The sequence below is a fragment of the Cyclopterus lumpus genome, chromosome 9 (assembly GCF_009769545.1).
Source record: "Cyclopterus lumpus isolate fCycLum1 chromosome 9, fCycLum1.pri, whole genome shotgun sequence".
Classification (NCBI taxonomy): domain Eukaryota; kingdom Metazoa; phylum Chordata; class Actinopteri; order Perciformes; family Cyclopteridae; genus Cyclopterus; species Cyclopterus lumpus.
In genome coordinates this window covers 22,121,832-22,139,306 of record NC_046974.1, presented here as the reverse complement: position 1 = coordinate 22,139,306, position 17,475 = coordinate 22,121,832, and the positions used below count along the sequence as shown (strand labels likewise).

The window sequence follows — 17,475 nt, the reverse complement described above, 5'->3', positions numbered from 1 at the left end:
ATGTAACATATTACACCTTTAAAGATAATAAAAAAATAAAATATGTTTGCATTTATTGTCATCTCACCTCCATCATCGTCAATTACATTTAAAACGTTATCAATCTTGTCCATCTTCCTACTTAAAAGGTGCCTGACCTGACTTATGACCTTCCTGACTTATAGCTAACAGTGCTAAGAGCGCTAACTGCAAACCCTCGGCAAACGTGCTGTAAGAGCTAACAGTGTTAACCTTCAGAGTGGGTGACGAGGCTGTTGCCCGGGGCGGCCTTATCAGCTGTAACTGCCGTATGAGAGCAGAGTTGTGCAGAGCGGCGGCACTAAAATGCACTAAAAGAACCATTATGTCAACAGAGCTCAGATAAGAACACACAGAAGGAGAGTGACTTCCTTCCATGTTCATCTAGACATTACTGCCCGATATCTTTACATAGCAAACAGCTGTTTACTGCTATATACAGTGCATCTGGAAAGTATTCACAGCGCTTCACTTTTTCCACATTTTGTTATGTTACAGCCTTATTCCAAAATGGATTAAATTAATTATTTTCCTCAACATTCTACACACAACAACCCATAATGACAAAGTGAAAACTGTTTTTTGCAAATTTTTGCAAATCTATTAAAAATAAAGAACGAAAACATAACATGTACATAAGTATTCACAGCCTTTGCCATGACACTCAAAATGTAGCTCCGGTGCATCCTGTTTCCACTGATCATCCTTGAGATGTTTCTACAACTTCCTCATTTACTAATCCATCTTCCATAACTACACCTCCAGTAACTTCACCTTCTTCCCCCTTGTTTTCCTCTTTTATCCCCTTGTCTCCTAATCAAGTTCTTTCCTTGGTAACCTCTGCCCGCCCAACCACCTGCTCCCTTGACCCCATCCCTTCTCACATTCTCCAGTCCATTGCTCCGGACCTTCTTCCCTTTCTCACCCATCTTATTAACACCTCCCTCTCAACCGTCTGTTTCCCTAACTCTCTGAAGGAGGCAAGAGTCAACCCTCTCCTGAAGAAACCCACTCTCGACCCAAACTGAAGTCAATAACTACAGACCTGTCTCTCTCCTCCCCTTCCTTTCCAAAACTCTAGAGCGAGCTATCTTTAACCAAGTCTCCTCCTTTCTTCACAGTAACAACCTTCTAGACCCCCACCAGTCTGGATTCAAGACAGGCCACTCAACAGAGACTGCCCTCCTTGCTGTCTCTGAGCAGCTTCACACTGCTAGAGCAGCCTCTCTCTCCTCTGTCCTTATACTTCTAGACCTTTCCGCTGCCTTTGACACAGTGAACCACCAGATACTCATGTCCTCCCTCCAGGACCTGGGTATCTCAGGGTGTCTACGCTCTCACTCTTCTCATCCTACCTCACCGACCGCTCTTACCGGGTAACCTGGAGAGGATCTGTGTCTGAGCCTTGTCCTCTGACTACTGGGGTCCCTCAGGGTTCAGTCCTCGGTCCTCTTCTCTTCTCTCTGTACACCAACTCTCTTGGCTCTGTCATTCGCTCGCATGGCTTCACCTACCACAGCTATGCTGACGACACCTAACTGATCCTCTCGTTTCCCCAATCCGAAACACAGGTAGCAGCACGAATCTCTGCCTGTCTGACCGACATCTCTCAGTGGATGTCCGCTCACCACCTGAAAATTAACCCGGACAAGACTGAACTTCTCTTCCTTCCAGGAAAAGGCTCTCCCACCCACGACCTAACTATTAACTTCAACAACTCAGTGCTGGCTCCGACTCCGACTGCCAGGAATCTCGGAGTGACGCTCGACAGTCAACTCTCCTTGACTGCCAACATTACCGCAATAACACGCTCCTGTAGGTACATGCTGTACAACATCAGGAGAATACGACCCATTCTCACTCAGAAGGTGGCACAGGTTCTGGTCCAGGCTCTGGTCATCTCACGGCTGGACTATTGCAACTCCCTCCTGGCAGGTCTACCTGCTAATGCCATTCGACCTCTACAGCTCATCCAGAATGCAGCTGCTCGACTGGTCTTCAACCTCCCGAAATTTACCCACACTACTCCGCTCCTCCGCAACCTTCACTGGTTACCGGTGGCCGCCCGCATCCGCTTCAAAACATTGGTACTTGCGTACCGTGCTGCGAACAGATCGGGTCCGGTCTACATCCAGGACATGGTCAAACCGTACACCCCAGCCCGTTCACTTCCCTCGGCTTCTGCCAATCGGCTTGTAGCTCCGTCACCACGAGCTAAACACTCAACAAAATCACGACTGTTTGCTGTCCTGGCTCCTCATTGGTGGAACAAGCTCCCCATTGACATCAGGACAGCAGAAAGTCTCTACATCTTCCGTCGCAAACTAAAAACACATCTTTTTCGACTATACCTTGAATAGGGAGGGTAGAGCCGTAGTAGCACTCTAGTAGCACTTAAATGTCCCTTACCGATAGCACTTTGTTGTTTAGCACTTTAGTAGCACTTAAATGGCACTTACGGATAGTACTCTGTAGTTTAACGTTATTGAAGAAATTGTACTTGCTTGATTCTTGTTGTTCTGAGTTTGGACTCATGGTTTAATGCACTTATTGTAAGTCGCTTTGGATAAAAGCGTCAGCTAAATGACATGTAATGTAATGTAATGTACAACTTGATTAGAGTCCACTTGTGCTAAATTCAGTTGATTGGACATGATTTAGAAAGGCACACAGCTGTCTATATAAGGTACCACAGTTGACAGTGCATATCAGAGCATAAACTAAGCCATGAAGTCCAAGGAATTATCCGTAGACCTCCGAGACAGAATTGTATTGAGGCACAGATCTGGTGAAGGGTACAGAAAATTGTCTGCAGCATTGAAAGTCCAAATGAGCACAGTGGCCTCCATCATCTGGAAATGGAAGAAGTTTGGAACCACCAGGACTCTTCCTAGAGTTGGACGCCCAGCCAGACTGAGCGATCGGGGGAGAAGGGCCTTAGTCAGGGAGGTGACCAGGAACCCGATGGTCTCTCTGACAGAGCTCTAGTGTTGTTCTATGAAGAGAAGAGAACCTTCCAGAAGGACAACCATCTCTGCAGCACTCCACAAATCAGGCCTGTTTGGTAGCGTGGCCAGACGGAAGCCACTCCTCAGTAAAAAGCACATGACAGCTCGCCTGGAGTTTGCAAAAAGGCACCTGAAGGACTCTCAGACCATGAGAAAAATTATCTGGTCTGATGAAACAAAGATTGAACTCTTTGGCCTGAATGCCAAGTGTTATGTCTGGAGGAAACCAGGCACTGATCATCACATGGCCAATACCATCCCTACAGTGAAGCATGGTGGTGGCAGCATCATGCTGTGGGATGTTTTTCAGCAGGAGGGACTAGGAGACTAGTCAGGATTGAGGGAAAGATGAATGCAGCAATGTACAGAGACATCCTGGATGAAAACATGCTCCAGAGCGCTCTGGACCTCAGACTGGGGCGACGGTTCATCTTCCAATAGGACAACGACCTGAAGCACACAGCCAAGATAACAAAGGAGTGGCTTCGGGACAACTCTGTGAATGTCCTGGAGTGGCCCAGCCAGAGCCCTGACTGGAACCCGATTGAACATCTCTGGAGAGATCTGAAAATGGCTGTGCACCGACGCTCCCCATCCAACCTGATGGAACTTGAGAGGTTCTGCAAAGAAGAATGAGAGAAACTGCCCAGAAATAGGTGTGCCGAGCTTGTGGAATCATACCAAGAAGACTTGAGGCTGTAATTGCTGCCAAAGGTGCTTCAACAAAGTATTGAGCAAAGGCTGTGAATACTTATGTACATGTTATGTTTTCGTTCTTTATTTTTAATAGATTTGCAAAAATGTGCAAAAAACAGTTTTCACTTTGTCATTATGGGTGTGTAGAATGTTGAGGAAAATAATTAATTTAATCCATTTTGGAATAAGGCTGCAACATAACAAAATGTGGAAAAAGTGAAGCGCTGTGAATACTTTCCGGATGCACTGTAAATGCTCTGAATGTCGTATATCGCTCCTCTAATAACTACTTAGCTTAGCTTCATTGATAGCATGTGTGTGTGTGTATCAACAGTTAATAATGAATTCCCCCTTCTGATTTCAAATGGATTACAAATGAGACGTTGTTTGCCAGTCGCAGCAAAGGATGTAAAACTCAGGTGTATGGCCATGAACAGCTTGAAACGTGGAGCCGTGTTTGAGCTGCACAATAGCTGCAGCTCATTTAAATACAGAGCGTGCAGCAGCAGGTGAGGCTGTCACAGGTAGGAAATGCAAATGAGATCAGTTGGAGCTGCTCTTTCCATTCCCTCTGTTATCGCTCACCTTTATTCTTCCAAATCGCCTGCAGCCGAGGCAAAGACATTTCCTCATGACTCTGGCTGAGAGTCTGGATCCCAAACTATGACAATGGTAAAGTACTGTTTGGTTTTTCTCATACTTCGCTTTATGTTCTGAAAACCAAGGGCGGAGTGCAAAAGGAAGTGAGAAGTAGTTGCTTTTATTTCAGCATTTCTTTTAGAAGAAGTTCTGATCAGGGGAACGATATGATGGCGGCTACACGAATACAACCACACTGCATTAGTGCTTTACTAGAGAATGAAGGTCAAACAAGTCTGTTCACCTTTCTTTTATGTTTCTTCTTTGTTGAACTGCTCCGTAAACTAATGATTACATTTTCAATCAGACATGTCTCACAGTTGATTTACCCTGCAGGTGAACTTTTTCTCAAAATCATACACAAATTGTTTCGGTAGTGTTCTGCACCCTCGGATTTGAACAATACTCTTATTTGAAATGTAGCTACTTTTGATACAAACTGAATCTGTATCTGATTTTGACAATAGTTTGTTTGCTTATTTGACCTTTTAACATTGGTGGGGATGTTTTTGAATAGTTTTTATCCTTGGGTCTTGTGCAAATGTTTCCAAATGTCTCAGGGGTCTTTGCAGCGATTCCAGTGAGTCACAGAATAATACAGTTACAGTCAGAATATATCTGAATAGGGCAAAACATCAATATGATATTGTATTGATAGGAGACTAAATATCTTTTTTCTTTTCCTGGTAACTTACCAGATCGTTCTAGCTGTTCTACACTAACCATTCAGTTATTACATACTCATCACTGATGATTATTTATCAAAACTCTTCATTGTGTAAATATTTTGTGAAAGCATCAATGGTCAACTTGTTATATCGTTGGAATATCAAAAGAGATATTTGATCTAAAACATATAGAATTTTCTCCTCCCTTTACGTTTTAACTTTCTTGCTCATATAGATTTTCCCTCTCCAGCCTGTTTGTTAACAATGATATCACTGTCTGATGACTGATATGTAACTACAGGTTTTCTCAGTTCGGGCTTTATGATAGCTCAAGCTCTTAACTCTCCTTCTGCATTGTCTACAACTCTTATGGATAAAATGTTTTGCAGTTGGAGCTTCTTGTATGTTCTCTCCCCCTTGAATGTTTATCGATCCATGGAATTGTGTGTTTAGGTATACAGTGTTTGTGGTGTTAGCTTATTAACTGCCGCAAACATAGTATTGTATTATCTCTCTCTTTTCAAGTGAAACATTCATAATTATAGTCCTGAAGCTGTCATTGATATCTAATATAACTGCTCGTGATGACACAGATACACTACCGCTACTGTCTGAATAGTGACACATTTAAATGACGGTGAGTGCATCCTCCTTTGCATGAGATCTCATTTCATGGTTGCAGGACTCCCGGGACACTGATAACCCTTTTCACACCTGACAGGTCAGTTCATCGGAGACAAGTTGCAACCGGCCGACAACACTGTCGCTGTAACTTGACCCATGTCTCTGAGAAAGGAAAAAGGTTGTAAATATCAGAACTGTGACTGTGACATTTCCCTCTCGGTCCATCTGTGACAACTTATACCTTACAGCAACACTTCCTCTACGGCTGCCGGGCACTGTGGGAAAACGGAGATACCGTCTCTCCACTTCCTGATTTTGCATGACGTGTGTGTGTGTTTAATCTCTGCCTCCTCGGGCACAACCTCAGCCGCGTCCCTGCAGATGAACCTTTCTGTGAAGCGATAGTGTTGACGAAGCTCTGCTTCACAAAAAAACACACTGATTGTGAATTAACTGTAACGGCAACCAAAATTTACAGTACACAAGGACAGTGAGAATATTGAACCTCTAGCTTGTTTAACATTTACCAGAAGTACATAAACAAACATGGCACCTCAACACTCAACATCATTTCTAAGGATTGCAAAGAGAAACAACAGGAAAATAAACAAATTTGGGGCGACACATGGCGATGAGTTGGTGTCAATGTTGCTACTTCCTGGTCGAAGCTGGAGGGTGAAGATGTATGTCGGGAGTGCAGCAAGCCTATGATGGCCGTTGGTGGTTGTGAGGATATACATTAGGATATACGATAATTAAGCAATGTTTGGACCTCAGCAATTCAAGTGCCAAGATTTGATGGTGCAGGACTTATATATTGCAGTGAAAAACAAGGCCACGGTGAGTAAAATGTGACATGAGCAAAATAATTCCCCAAAACTGCTTGGGAGTTGGTCGAGGCGTGCTTTATCTGCGGAGGCCGGTTGCAAGCCTCCCTTTTCTCCATCCTTGAAAAAAATGCTGAAATCTTCTAACTACGGTACTAACCGCATTCTGAAAGGGCAAGTAGAGCTTTTAACCGGTCTAAAGTGTTCTTAATAACATCAATGTGTTCTTTAGGTGTTGCATCGAGATTGTTGAATCGGCTCTCACAGTCTCTGATGCAGGACACTTTACGCTTTTCATTATTTTCATTCTCATTGGACTTCAGTCACTATTAACCACAGTTTATTTAAATTGAAACACATAATATTTACCCTTACAGTTGAAAGAAAACAAAAAAACAACACAAATTAGACTCCTTTAAAAAATGTACCTTTTGAAGTAATGAACGACCTTCATTAAAATGAGAAAATCAATTAATTGCTGGTCTGTCGGCTTAAAACAAAATATTACCAAGGACAACTAAAATCTTTTCAGGTTTCCTACCGCTTTTTTGACTTTTTTTGATGTACACCGACAAAGTTACTTAACCCAACTCCAACCCCGGCAGTAAGTCGGGCTAATTAAGCGAGATTTAAATAAACATTCAGATATTTTTTCTTAACAGTAGCAACACCACAGCGTAGAAATACTATGTTACATGTGAAAGTTATGCATTCAATGTTTTGCTTCTGTAAAAGTATGACAGAACGTCTCATTTAAGAATAAGATATTGAAGCAGTAATGTTTGTATTACTTTGATGTGGCAGCTAACGGTGGGGCTGATTGTAACCAGTTCAATTAGCTTGTGAATTTCTCCCTGGGGGTAAATAAAGTCAGCATCACAATGAGCTGTATTGGCAGTATTTGCACATACAATCCTCTATCTACTTCCACAAAAACAGACATAACAGTTGAGAATAGGAAAGAAAGCTGGACAAATAAAGGTATATTAATGATCTATAACCTATAAATAGACATAATATGTTTCTAAACAGCAAGTCATTTGAGTATGATTTGTAATATATATTATTTGGCATATTCAATTATGAATTCATGGAATAAGCCCTTTTATCTTATTATGCAAAAAGAATCCCAACGAGGCTGCACTGCATATACTGTATAACCACACACTGTGTTAATATAAAATCATATATTTAACCATTTAATACGTATTCAAGCACTCTTTACACCCACCCTTAGATTAAAGCACTTGTGTTCAACAGAAATATTTTGTACTTATATGTTACCTAGTAGGTGTTTTCACCCGGTGCGCTAAATAAAGATCTATTGTCCACCCCCCAAAAAGCAGCCACTGACTCATGCCTGATGATGAAGTTGATAGATAAGTTAAAGTAAATGATTACCAGCCTGGCATGCAGTTAGGTTTATTTTGTCTGTTCTAAATCTCTGCCGATACTAACCTGAGTTTTCTGTGTTTCTCAGAGCTTCTTTGGAAAACGAAAGAACCTGTAAGTACTGTGTCCATGAGCGAAACCCCATTAGTGTTGCTGTGAAAGTATTATGCATGAAAGCTTCTCACGGCTCCTCTTTCCGTCAGACACAGTGGACCTCCAGCTCCACCCAGGAGGACAGGTGAAACAATGTTTCCATTCCCCCCGTCTTTGTTTCCTTACTGGGTTATACATCATCATCTATTATCAATGTATTCCCCCCCCCACTCTCCCCCACAGATGACAATGCAGGGTTTGAGTGGCCACAGGAAGACTTTGTAAGTAGAAAGACAACAAGTTCTTGAATTATCAAAAGGTGCTAAATGAGACATTTTTAAACATCTTTATCGTATTTTTATGGCATTGTTACCACATAATCCTCTTCTCTTTTTTTTTATACAGCAGGATGACGACGAGGAGGACGACGGTGACACGTATGAAGCGCCCCCCCTGTGAGCGCCACACTGTGAAGGCCCCACAGAGAGAAGTGGAGGAGAATGTCTATCTGGGTAACAAGCACTGCACTGAGTCATTACTGCCGACAGGGTACTGACAGTTCCTGTTCAGCACAGACACCTCGGACACCTTTTTCACCTGAAATGATGTCCCTCGATGCTGCTTGTTTTGCAGAGAGGCAGCCCAAGCCTACGCCTCCACAGAGGCCGGCTGCTCTCCCGCCACGGCCGACCAATACCTCGGTAACAACAGCTCAGTGTCCTGGAAGTCTGTTCCTGTTTGTTCAATACATATAAAACTCAGTTTAATGATATTGCATTTCTTTTAATGAAATGGTCCGTCACCCAGAAACCCCAACAACGTGCTGAAGATTTCTCCTCGGATCCCAAGACCAAGAAAGGTGAGCGATTCTTCTCGAACGGTCCATTTATGTCCGTCCACTGCACAACCCCACCTCTCATCGCCTCTCTGACACATCTCTTTAGCACCTGAGATCAACCGAACTGAGAAACCCGGGAGGAAGGTGATGATGCCCCCCTCACCGGTCCGCTCTGCTCCGGTTCCAGAGCCTGCGTCCAACACCGAGGAAGGTGCAGTCATCACTTCTACCAACCACAAATAGGCCTTTCATAGAAGTAACTCATGAGCCTGTAAACGACTGTTGACTGAGAGGAACATCAATGTGGCAACTAGTTATTTGGTTTTATTAGCCATGTGCCATTTTGCAGAAATACAGCCACTCCATGAATGATTTTGCATTGGCAGGAAAAACAGACACAGAACAGTGTGTTCAATGTTTCCAGCAGCAACAGCAAGTTTGGGTGAAATCAATAGAAGAAGTGGGTAGCGACTGGAACAAAGAGGAAGGAGGAGAGTGCCACCTGCTGTTGTGCCAGCAAGCTACACCTCGAGTGACACCAACTTTATTGTCAAACCCATCGTCGAGAAAATGTTGACAAGAATTAGTCAAAGTTAAAAGACAAGGGACTTTGTCACATTTGTGAGCAGAAGATTATCTCCACACTCTCTGGTTGACCACCGAAACGTAATAACCCACATCAAGACTAGAAGCACACACTAAACCAGCAGTTCTACCAGTTATCACACTATCAGAAGTGTTGTTCGGTCCTGTCCTGTTGTGTTTCATCAGAAGTGTTGTTTTGGTCTCCAGTATTCTTTTCTTTGCGTTGCGTGTTGGACTGGAACCCGTTCACCTTCATTTTATAAATACCGTAGCCGCATATAAAAGCATATTGGATGATACCACGACAACACAAGTCACCGCCAGTCATTTCTTTTCTTTCTGCGTTTCAGATGTGTATCTGGATCCAAATGAAGAACAGGTGAGATGAGATAGACAGCAATACCACAAGCATAACACACTTAGGAGGAGACGGCAAAGGGCCTCGCTGTGTTGGGGTAATGGGGGTATGATGGGTTGTAATGGTCTTGCACGCATGAATATGATTGGGTGTTTCCAGCCGCACAGCTGTGAACAAGCCAATCGTTGCGAAAAGCATAAATAGAACTACAAACTTTGCTTCCTGTTGCGTGTCTTATGCGTTTCAGGAGGACAGCGATGACGTGTATTTGGAACCCACAGCTGGTATGTTTACGTCTCACTTCACAAGAACTAATTCTGCACTTTATTAAAGTTTGCACGGTTTGCAGAGGTGACGATCAGACCAAGAACTTCCTTGTCCCCTTTTCCTTGCTGCTCCACAGCTTGCACCCCCGCCCCTCGCGCACCGATCAGGATGCCTCCGTCTCCCAACACGGGCCTCGTACCTTCCCCCATATCCGTGTGAGTTCCCCCTTCTCCACCTGGGTCCAAAACCAGCAGCCGGCTGCCCACCACCAAAAACTGGAGCATGGCGATGTGCACTAGTGATACGATCTAGTCTGCTTCGCTTCATGCTCCGTGACACATTACACAATGAGCGATGCTGTAGTTATTTTTGCAGCAAAATGCAAATGTAGCAGTCAATTCCCTTGTACTAAACACGTAATGAAACTGAACCCTCTCTCTCTCTCCTTCTCCCTCTAGCTGCAGGATGAAGCCGCCGGTTCCCAGAGCTCAGTCTGTGAGTGTGTCTAATTCATCTCAGTGCGATATTGTTTCCTCATGCAAAGCGCTTGAGTTCTCATTCAAAGTAAGACCGTCAAGATAAAGGTGTCAGGATCTGTAGTGTTGTGTCGTGTTTCCTGTCTTATTTTGAAGTCCTTGTCTCTCGTGTCCTCTGTTTCTCTCCACTTCCTGTCCCTGTGATTGTCTGCCCTGTCCCTGATTGTTTCCCCCTGTGTCCAATCACCTGCACCAGCCCTCTGTATTTAAGTCCTGTTTGTGTCGTTCCCCTTTGTCGGTTCGTCTTGTCTAGATCGTGGAAGATCTTGTGTGCGTGTTTTGTATCCTGGTTTTTGAAGCCTGTTTTTGGAATCCTGTTTAGCAATAAAGTTGCTTTTCCATCATTGACGGCGTTTGGGTCCAGTGCTCCTGTCGAGCTGCACATAACAGAACGAACCGACCAACGATGGACCCAGCCTACAACCCCTTCGAAGGGACCCGCTTGGCCTATGGGGGCCCTCGTAGCCTCCAGAAGGGGAACTACAACCCCCATAGGGTCTCGGCACCAAACCCCTTTGAAGGGACCCGCTTGGCCTATGGGGGCCCTCGTAGCCTCCAGAAGGGGAACTACAACCCCCATAGGGTCTCGGCACCAAACCCCTTCGAAGGGACCCGCTTGGCCTATGGGGGCCCTCGTAGCCTGCAGAAGGGGAACTTCAACCCCCATAGGATCTCGGTACCAGACCCCTTCAACGGGACCCGTTGGGCTTGTAGCCCCAGTGGCAGAGGTCACGCAGGCCCAGCCCCGGAGTGGGGGGCGCAAACCTCCGGACCGCGTCGTTGGAGGGTTCCGGCTGCCGCCTCTGTGCCGCAGACTACTCCGGTTCCCGCAGTCGCCTCCGTGCTGCAGCCCTCTCCTTTTCCTGTTGCCGCCTCCGTGTTCCGGCCAACCCCAACCTCCTGTGACCTGTCGGACTTCCGGCCGGTCCTTGCTTCCTTTGCCTCGTCCCAGGACGCTCTCCGGGACATGTTGGAGTCCCGCCGAGCGTTAGACATGGTCCTGCTTCGGCCGCAGTCTACGCCGGTTCCTGCCGACGCTGCGCCGCAGTCCACGCCGCAGTTCCGTGTCCCGTCGTCGCCCCGGCCGACCCCAGCTCCTCGTGTCCCGTCGTCGCCCCGGCCGACTCCAACTCCCCGTGTCCTGTCGGCGCCCCGGCCGACTCCAGCTCCCCGTGTCCTGTCGGCGCCCCGGCCGACTCCAGCTCCCCGTGTCCTGTCGGCGCCCCGGCCGACTCCAGCTCCCCGTGTCCCGTCGGCGCCTCGGCCGACCCCAGCTCCTCATGTCCCGTCGACGCCCCGACCGACCCCAGCTCCTCGTGTCCCGTCGGCGCCCCGGCCGATCCCAGCTCCTCGTGTCCCGTCGGCGCCCCGGCCGACCCCAGCTCCTCGTGTCCCGTCGGCGCCCCGGCCGACCCCAGCTCCTCGTGTCCCGTCGGCGCCCCGGCCGATCCCAGCTCCTCGTGTCCCGTCGACGCCCCGACCGACCCCAGCTCCTCGTGTCCCGTCGGCGCCCCGGCCGACCCCAGCTCCTCGTGTCCCGTCGGCGCCCCGGCCGACCCCAGCTCCTCGTGTCCCGTCTGCGCCCCGGCCGACCCCAGCTCCTCGTGTCCCGTCGGCGCCCCGGCCGAGCCCAGCTCCTCGTGTCCCGTCGCCGCCCCGGCCGATCCCAGCTCCTCGTGTCCCGTCGGCGCCCCGGCCGACTCCAGCTCCCCGTGTCCCGTCGGCGCCTCGGCCGATCCCAGCTCCCCGTGTCCCGTCGGCGCCTCGGCCGATCCCAGCTCCCCGTGTCCCGTCGGCGCCTCGGCCGATCCCAGCTCCCCGTGTCCCGTCGGCGCCTCGGCCGATCCCAGCTCCCCGTGTCCCGTCGGCGCCTCGGCCGATCCCAGCTCCTCGTGTCCTGTCGGCGCCCCGGCCGACCCCGGCTCCTCGTGTCCTGTCGCCGCCCCGGCCGACCCCGGCTCCCCTTGTCCTGTCGCCGCCCCGGCAGACCCTGGTTCCCCGGGTCACGTCGCCGCCCCGGCCGACTCAGGCTCCCCGTGTTCGGTCGCCACCCTGGCCGCTTCCTTTGACACAACCTACGGCTCCAGAGCCCGGTTCCCCTGAGCCCGGTTTTCCGGAGTCCGTCTGTCCGTCTGGTGACCGTCCTTCAGCCCGTCCCCCGGAGTCCATCTGTCCGCCTGGTGGCCGTCCTTCAGCCCGTCCCCCGGAGCCCTTCTGTCTGCCTGGTGGTCGCCCTTCTGCCCGTCCTCCTTCTGCCCGTCCCCCGGAGCCCTTCCGTCCGCCTTGTGGCCGTCCTTCAGCCCGTCCCCCAGAGCCCTTCCGTCCGCCTGGTGGTCGCCCTTCTGCCCGTCCCCCGGAGCAGGTCAGTCCTCCTGGTGGCCGTCCTCCGGAGCAGGTCAGTCCTCCTGGTGGTCGTCCTCCGGCCCGTCCCCCGGACTTCTTCTGCCAGGCTTTTGGTCCCGGCTCCCCTCCACCCACCCTGGGGGACTGTGTTGGGTCGTCTGGAATCCGCCCCTTGAGGGGGGGGGGGGGTTATGTCAGGATCTGTAGTGTTGTGTCGTGTTTCCTGTCTTATTTTGAAGTCCTTGTCTCTCGTGTCCTCTGTTTCTCTCCACTTCCTGTCCCTGTGATTGTCTGCCCTGTCCCTGATTGTTTCCCCCTGTGTCCAATCACCTGCACCAGGCCTCTGTATTTAAGTCCTGTTTGTGTCATTCCCCTTTGTCGGTTTGTCTTGTCTAGATCGTGGAAGATCTTGTGTGCGTGTTTTGTATCCTGGTTTTTGAAGCCTGTTTTTGGAATCCTGTTTAGCAATAAAGTTGCTTTTCCATCATTGACGGCGTTTGGTCCAGTGTTCCTGTCGAGCTGCACATAACAAAGGCCCAAATTCGAAATGGAGGTTTTCATTCTCACCATTCGCTACGTAAAGGAAATGAAAACTCGGACACGGTATGGTGACATTTTATGTCCTTCCTTTCCCTTTCAGAATTCCCACTTTCCTTCCTCGAACGAGTTAAAAACGGGTAAAGATGACCATCTTCCCGCCCTCGCTAAAGCTGGTCAAATATCACCACACACACATACTATATCCAAAAGAAATGATTTTGAGCATGACGGTGCACATCTCTTCTCTGTAGCGTCTTCAGTCGAGGCGAGACGCGCCACGTTTCCCGCCAAACTCCCCCCACCGCCCCCAGAAGCTAAGATTGCCGGTAAGCTCACATTTCTTTAAAACAACAATGTGATAGTTCGTGACGACAGTGATCATTTGGTCTCTGCTTATAGTCTTCACTTCGAGTAACCCCAAAACATTGCACGGTTCAAATGACGGGCTTTCCATCTTTTTCGAAGCCTCCTCTGGTGGTATGAAGGCCACCAAACAATGCGGGATCGAGGTACGACATCAATCTGCACCCAAAAAAAAAAAGTAGTCTGAGAGGATTGTTTGTTGACGTATCTGTGTCATATTTTACAGGACAAAGAGTGGTTTGCTGGGGCTTGCAACAGGAAGACGGCCATTGATCTCTTGATGAGGCTCAACAAGGTGAGCCAGTTGACCTATGTTTCATTTCAAGGTAATAATAATCGGCCAATCGGGTCATTTCAATTCAACCTAGCAACCACCAACGAGGAAATGTGCTAAGTGTTTGTGTGTGTGTTTGCTGGCACTCAAATAGAAGCCAAACCCGGGTCAGACACGTACTTACTTTGTATAATATGTTTTTACTTTCCTTAATCCATCCATAACTCCCCTGTATTCTCGTTTGGCCCTCGTACTCCCAGCAGAGTTTCCCAAAACATTTCATCTCCATTTTTGTTCTCCTCCTTTTTGTTCTTCTCTTTTTTTTTTGCAGGACGGCACCTTTCTCATACGACACAGCTCAGTCCAGGGCGACCGCCAGCCGTACACCCTCGCCGTGCTCTACCAGCAGAAGGTGTACAACATACCCATCCGCTTCCTGGGGGAGACCCGAGGTTACGCCCTCGGAAAGGAGGGCAAGAAGAACGAAGAGGTGAGCGAGGGCGGCAAATAAGACAAAGAGGGACAGGAAGAGAGCGGGATTCTGGGAAAATGTCTTTTTGTTCCATTACCTCACTTTACCTTTCGTCCTCTCTCTTGCAGGTTTTCAGCACCCTCGACGAGATGATTTCCCACCACAACAATAACCAGCTGCTTCTGATCGACAGCACGAGCCAGGCCAAGCGCACCACGTACCTGACGTATCCCGCACGCCCTTAATAAAAAAACTAAGTTTAAAGTTTTCTGCGGGTCTATCAAAGTGTCTCACTTTAGCTGATGTGCTACGACATCAGCTAAAGTGAGTTAAAAAAAACAAAAACATTTTAAATAGACAATGCAAACTTCTAATGCCCCGAAACAGAGATTAAATGTCACAAGCACCAGCTGCCCCATGACGAGGGCTTAAAGTTAAAGCTCAGAGATGTTCCTGTTTCCTTGTCGTTTTATTGCAACAACTGCCAAAAGTTGCAAAGAAAAGAAAAAAAATGTGTTGCTGCATTTTTTTACGCCCTCCCCCTCATCGGATACAGAAGCGATGATGATGATGCTGTCAGCTTTTAATTCTGCTGATATGGGATATCAAACCGTTTTCAGATAACATTTTCCACCTCCACTTGGTGCCTCCCGCTCATTTCCTTACTGTAAATGTTCATGTCTGAAAAAGCGTTGAGATAAACGTCTCCATGATTTTAATTTTTGTCACAGGTTTAGTTTAGTTTGACCTTTAGGCCGACTGTAACGGGTGTCTTTTCCGGTCTGATGTTGTGCAATATAAAAACAAAATGCATAATTTCTATTTCATTCATTTTAATGCAGTTTCCTGATATTTACTATTTATGACCAATAGCAATAAGTTGATCTGGACCATGGTCTTTATTTGGCTGTTATGTGGTGTGTGTTTGATGAAGTCCTTTTGAGTCCAACCTTTGGGATGGATCCTTGTAAACTGGAGAGGGTTGTGTGTGCGTGTGTGTGTGTGTGTGTGTGACCACTGACCAGATGCTGAACACCTGCTTCCCGTCAGAGTGAAACCACTTTCTCTGTGACCTAACCATAAATCTAAGGCCTGTCATAGCATACAACACAGCATAATCCTGTGTGAATATTTTTGACTGCAAAAGTGTAAAAAAAAGAAAACACTACATTAAACACATGTCAGAGTTAAAAGTAACGCTTTAGTAAATTTCAGAGTGGTATCAGCTCATTAAGTGCATGGCTAACAACTAGGTAGGAGCCAACACTGGAGGACGTTTCATTGTATTATTGCTGTAACTTACTGCTGTGGTTAACAGTATGATACTATACATATGTTTTGGAGTATAATACTGTTATTGTGTTTGATAGTATGAAACTGGTAATTCTGATATAATAAATATTGTCACAAGGGGGGCAAAAAGCAGTAGATGGACCCAAACCAGCAGAAGGATTAATGAATGGTGACTTTTAATAACAAAGAAATCCAAACCAACAAAACATAGGGACTGGGGAACACAAGGTTGAATTACACTGGGGAGGTGCAGGTGATTAGACACAGGAGGATTCAATCAGGGGCGGGGCAGACAATCACCAAAGTGGGAAAACATACAAAGGCAGGAAGTGAGGTGAACATAGGACACACAAGGCAGAGGAATTCAAATATAGCTTACAATATTCACTAGTAAGCACTGCTAATTCAAACACAGGTTAATGTATTTTATATAAAGAAATATTTTACTTAAAGAATTTAAGTTATGGGGATATCATGTTTAAATTTAATCAAAAGGTAGGCACACTAATTCAGTTAGCAATAGTCCTACCACACAAAATCCGTGGTGGGACTAGTTAGTTGTCTTCACTTTATTTGCCATATATTGGAAAATTAAAACATATTTGTTTCACGACTTGCTCATCACTTGCTATTTTAAAGTACACCCTAGTTCGTCATTGATATTTCACATGTCGTGAATTATTGCAACCTCTGAATTAAAGAAAACAAAGAAAAAACTAGAAATTCATAAAACAGCCCACGTTGCAATATTCAAGTCCAATCCTTATATGAGCACCACGTTGAAGTCATGTAGCCTTTCTCCAGTACGCTAGAGGTGTAACAGTAAATTACCACAATGACAAAAAGTACAGTCACTTCCTGTAAATGACGAATAGCATCTGCACTAAATCCATAATGCTGTGCAAATTACAGTAACCGTCTGTTAAGATGTTTTTGTTCGATGTTTTACAGGCTAAAGGCTCAAATGTGTTTGAAATTGGAATCCCTTACGAGCATCATGATATTACAGTCCTGTCTTGTCTGTGCTTTTTATATTTTTTAACAGACAGTTAAACAGTTCTTGCAGCAATGAGTTTGAAGCTGTCTCATCACATTACCTGGTAGATTCCAGTACAGAAGTGCAAAGGCGCCATCAACTGAAGCTGCTATTTGCATAGGCCGCTGGTGTAAATGAGGGCTAAATAACTTCCTGGAGCCAGAGTCATTTGGCAGGTGGGTGTAAGGCACCGTTTAGCTCTGTAACGGGATTAATCATGTTGAAAAAACTGAACATCCTCACCCCCATCATTTGCAACAGCAAGTTTACTATCCACATATTGCTTTAAAGTGTACGAATTAAGTGTTTTTAATGTGTCCACTGAGACACCAATTCCAGTTTCAGTCATGGGTTTTATTTCAACGTTTTTTTCAGGGGCCTTTATTGGGTATAGTGCAAAGGGAAAAAAGGATGACAGGAAATGAAGGGAGAGAGAGAGCGAGAGATGGGGGATGGCACGCAGCAGAGATCCCCGGCTGGACATTTCAATTACATGGTGAGCATCTTAAAGCCACAAGCACGCCCCATTTTTGTATTATTATTTATAAAATATGTCATGGAGACCTATTGCAACAGGTTTCACAGGTAAATAACAGGACCTAACA

General features: G+C 46.7%; 1 protein-coding gene across 1 annotated transcript; it reads left to right on the top strand.

Moving 5' to 3' along the window:
* The first annotated feature begins 5,790 nt into the window (after positions 1–5,790).
* si:dkeyp-117b11.1 (B-cell linker protein) lies at positions 5,791–14,786 on the top strand. The gene is made up of 18 exons (XM_034540929.1): positions 5,791–5,831; positions 7,961–7,986; positions 8,076–8,110; positions 8,209–8,246; positions 8,371–8,477; positions 8,599–8,666; positions 8,773–8,824; positions 8,910–9,014; positions 9,739–9,767; positions 9,994–10,030; positions 10,150–10,228; positions 10,472–10,508; positions 13,533–13,569; positions 13,684–13,758; positions 13,832–13,941; positions 14,022–14,090; positions 14,401–14,559; positions 14,670–14,786. The coding sequence occupies exons 4-18, from the start codon at positions 8,209–8,211 to the stop codon at positions 14,784–14,786; spliced, it is 1,119 nt and encodes a 372-aa protein (XP_034396820.1). The 5' UTR covers positions 5,791–5,831; positions 7,961–7,986; positions 8,076–8,110.
* Positions 14,787–17,475: the final 2,689 nt, after the last annotated feature.

Excerpts from the sequence above, each read along its gene's own strand:
- si:dkeyp-117b11.1 (XM_034540929.1), top strand. The coding sequence starts at position 8,209 with ATGACAATGCAGGGTTTGAGTGGCCACAGGAAGACTTT. Across the intron at positions 10,031-10,149 it reads GTATTTGGAACCCACAGCTG|CTTGCACCCCCGCCCCTCGC; the intron begins GTATGTTTACGT and ends GCTGCTCCACAG. Across the intron at positions 10,229-10,471 it reads GTACCTTCCCCCATATCCGT|CTGCAGGATGAAGCCGCCGG; the intron begins GTGAGTTCCCCC and ends TTCTCCCTCTAG.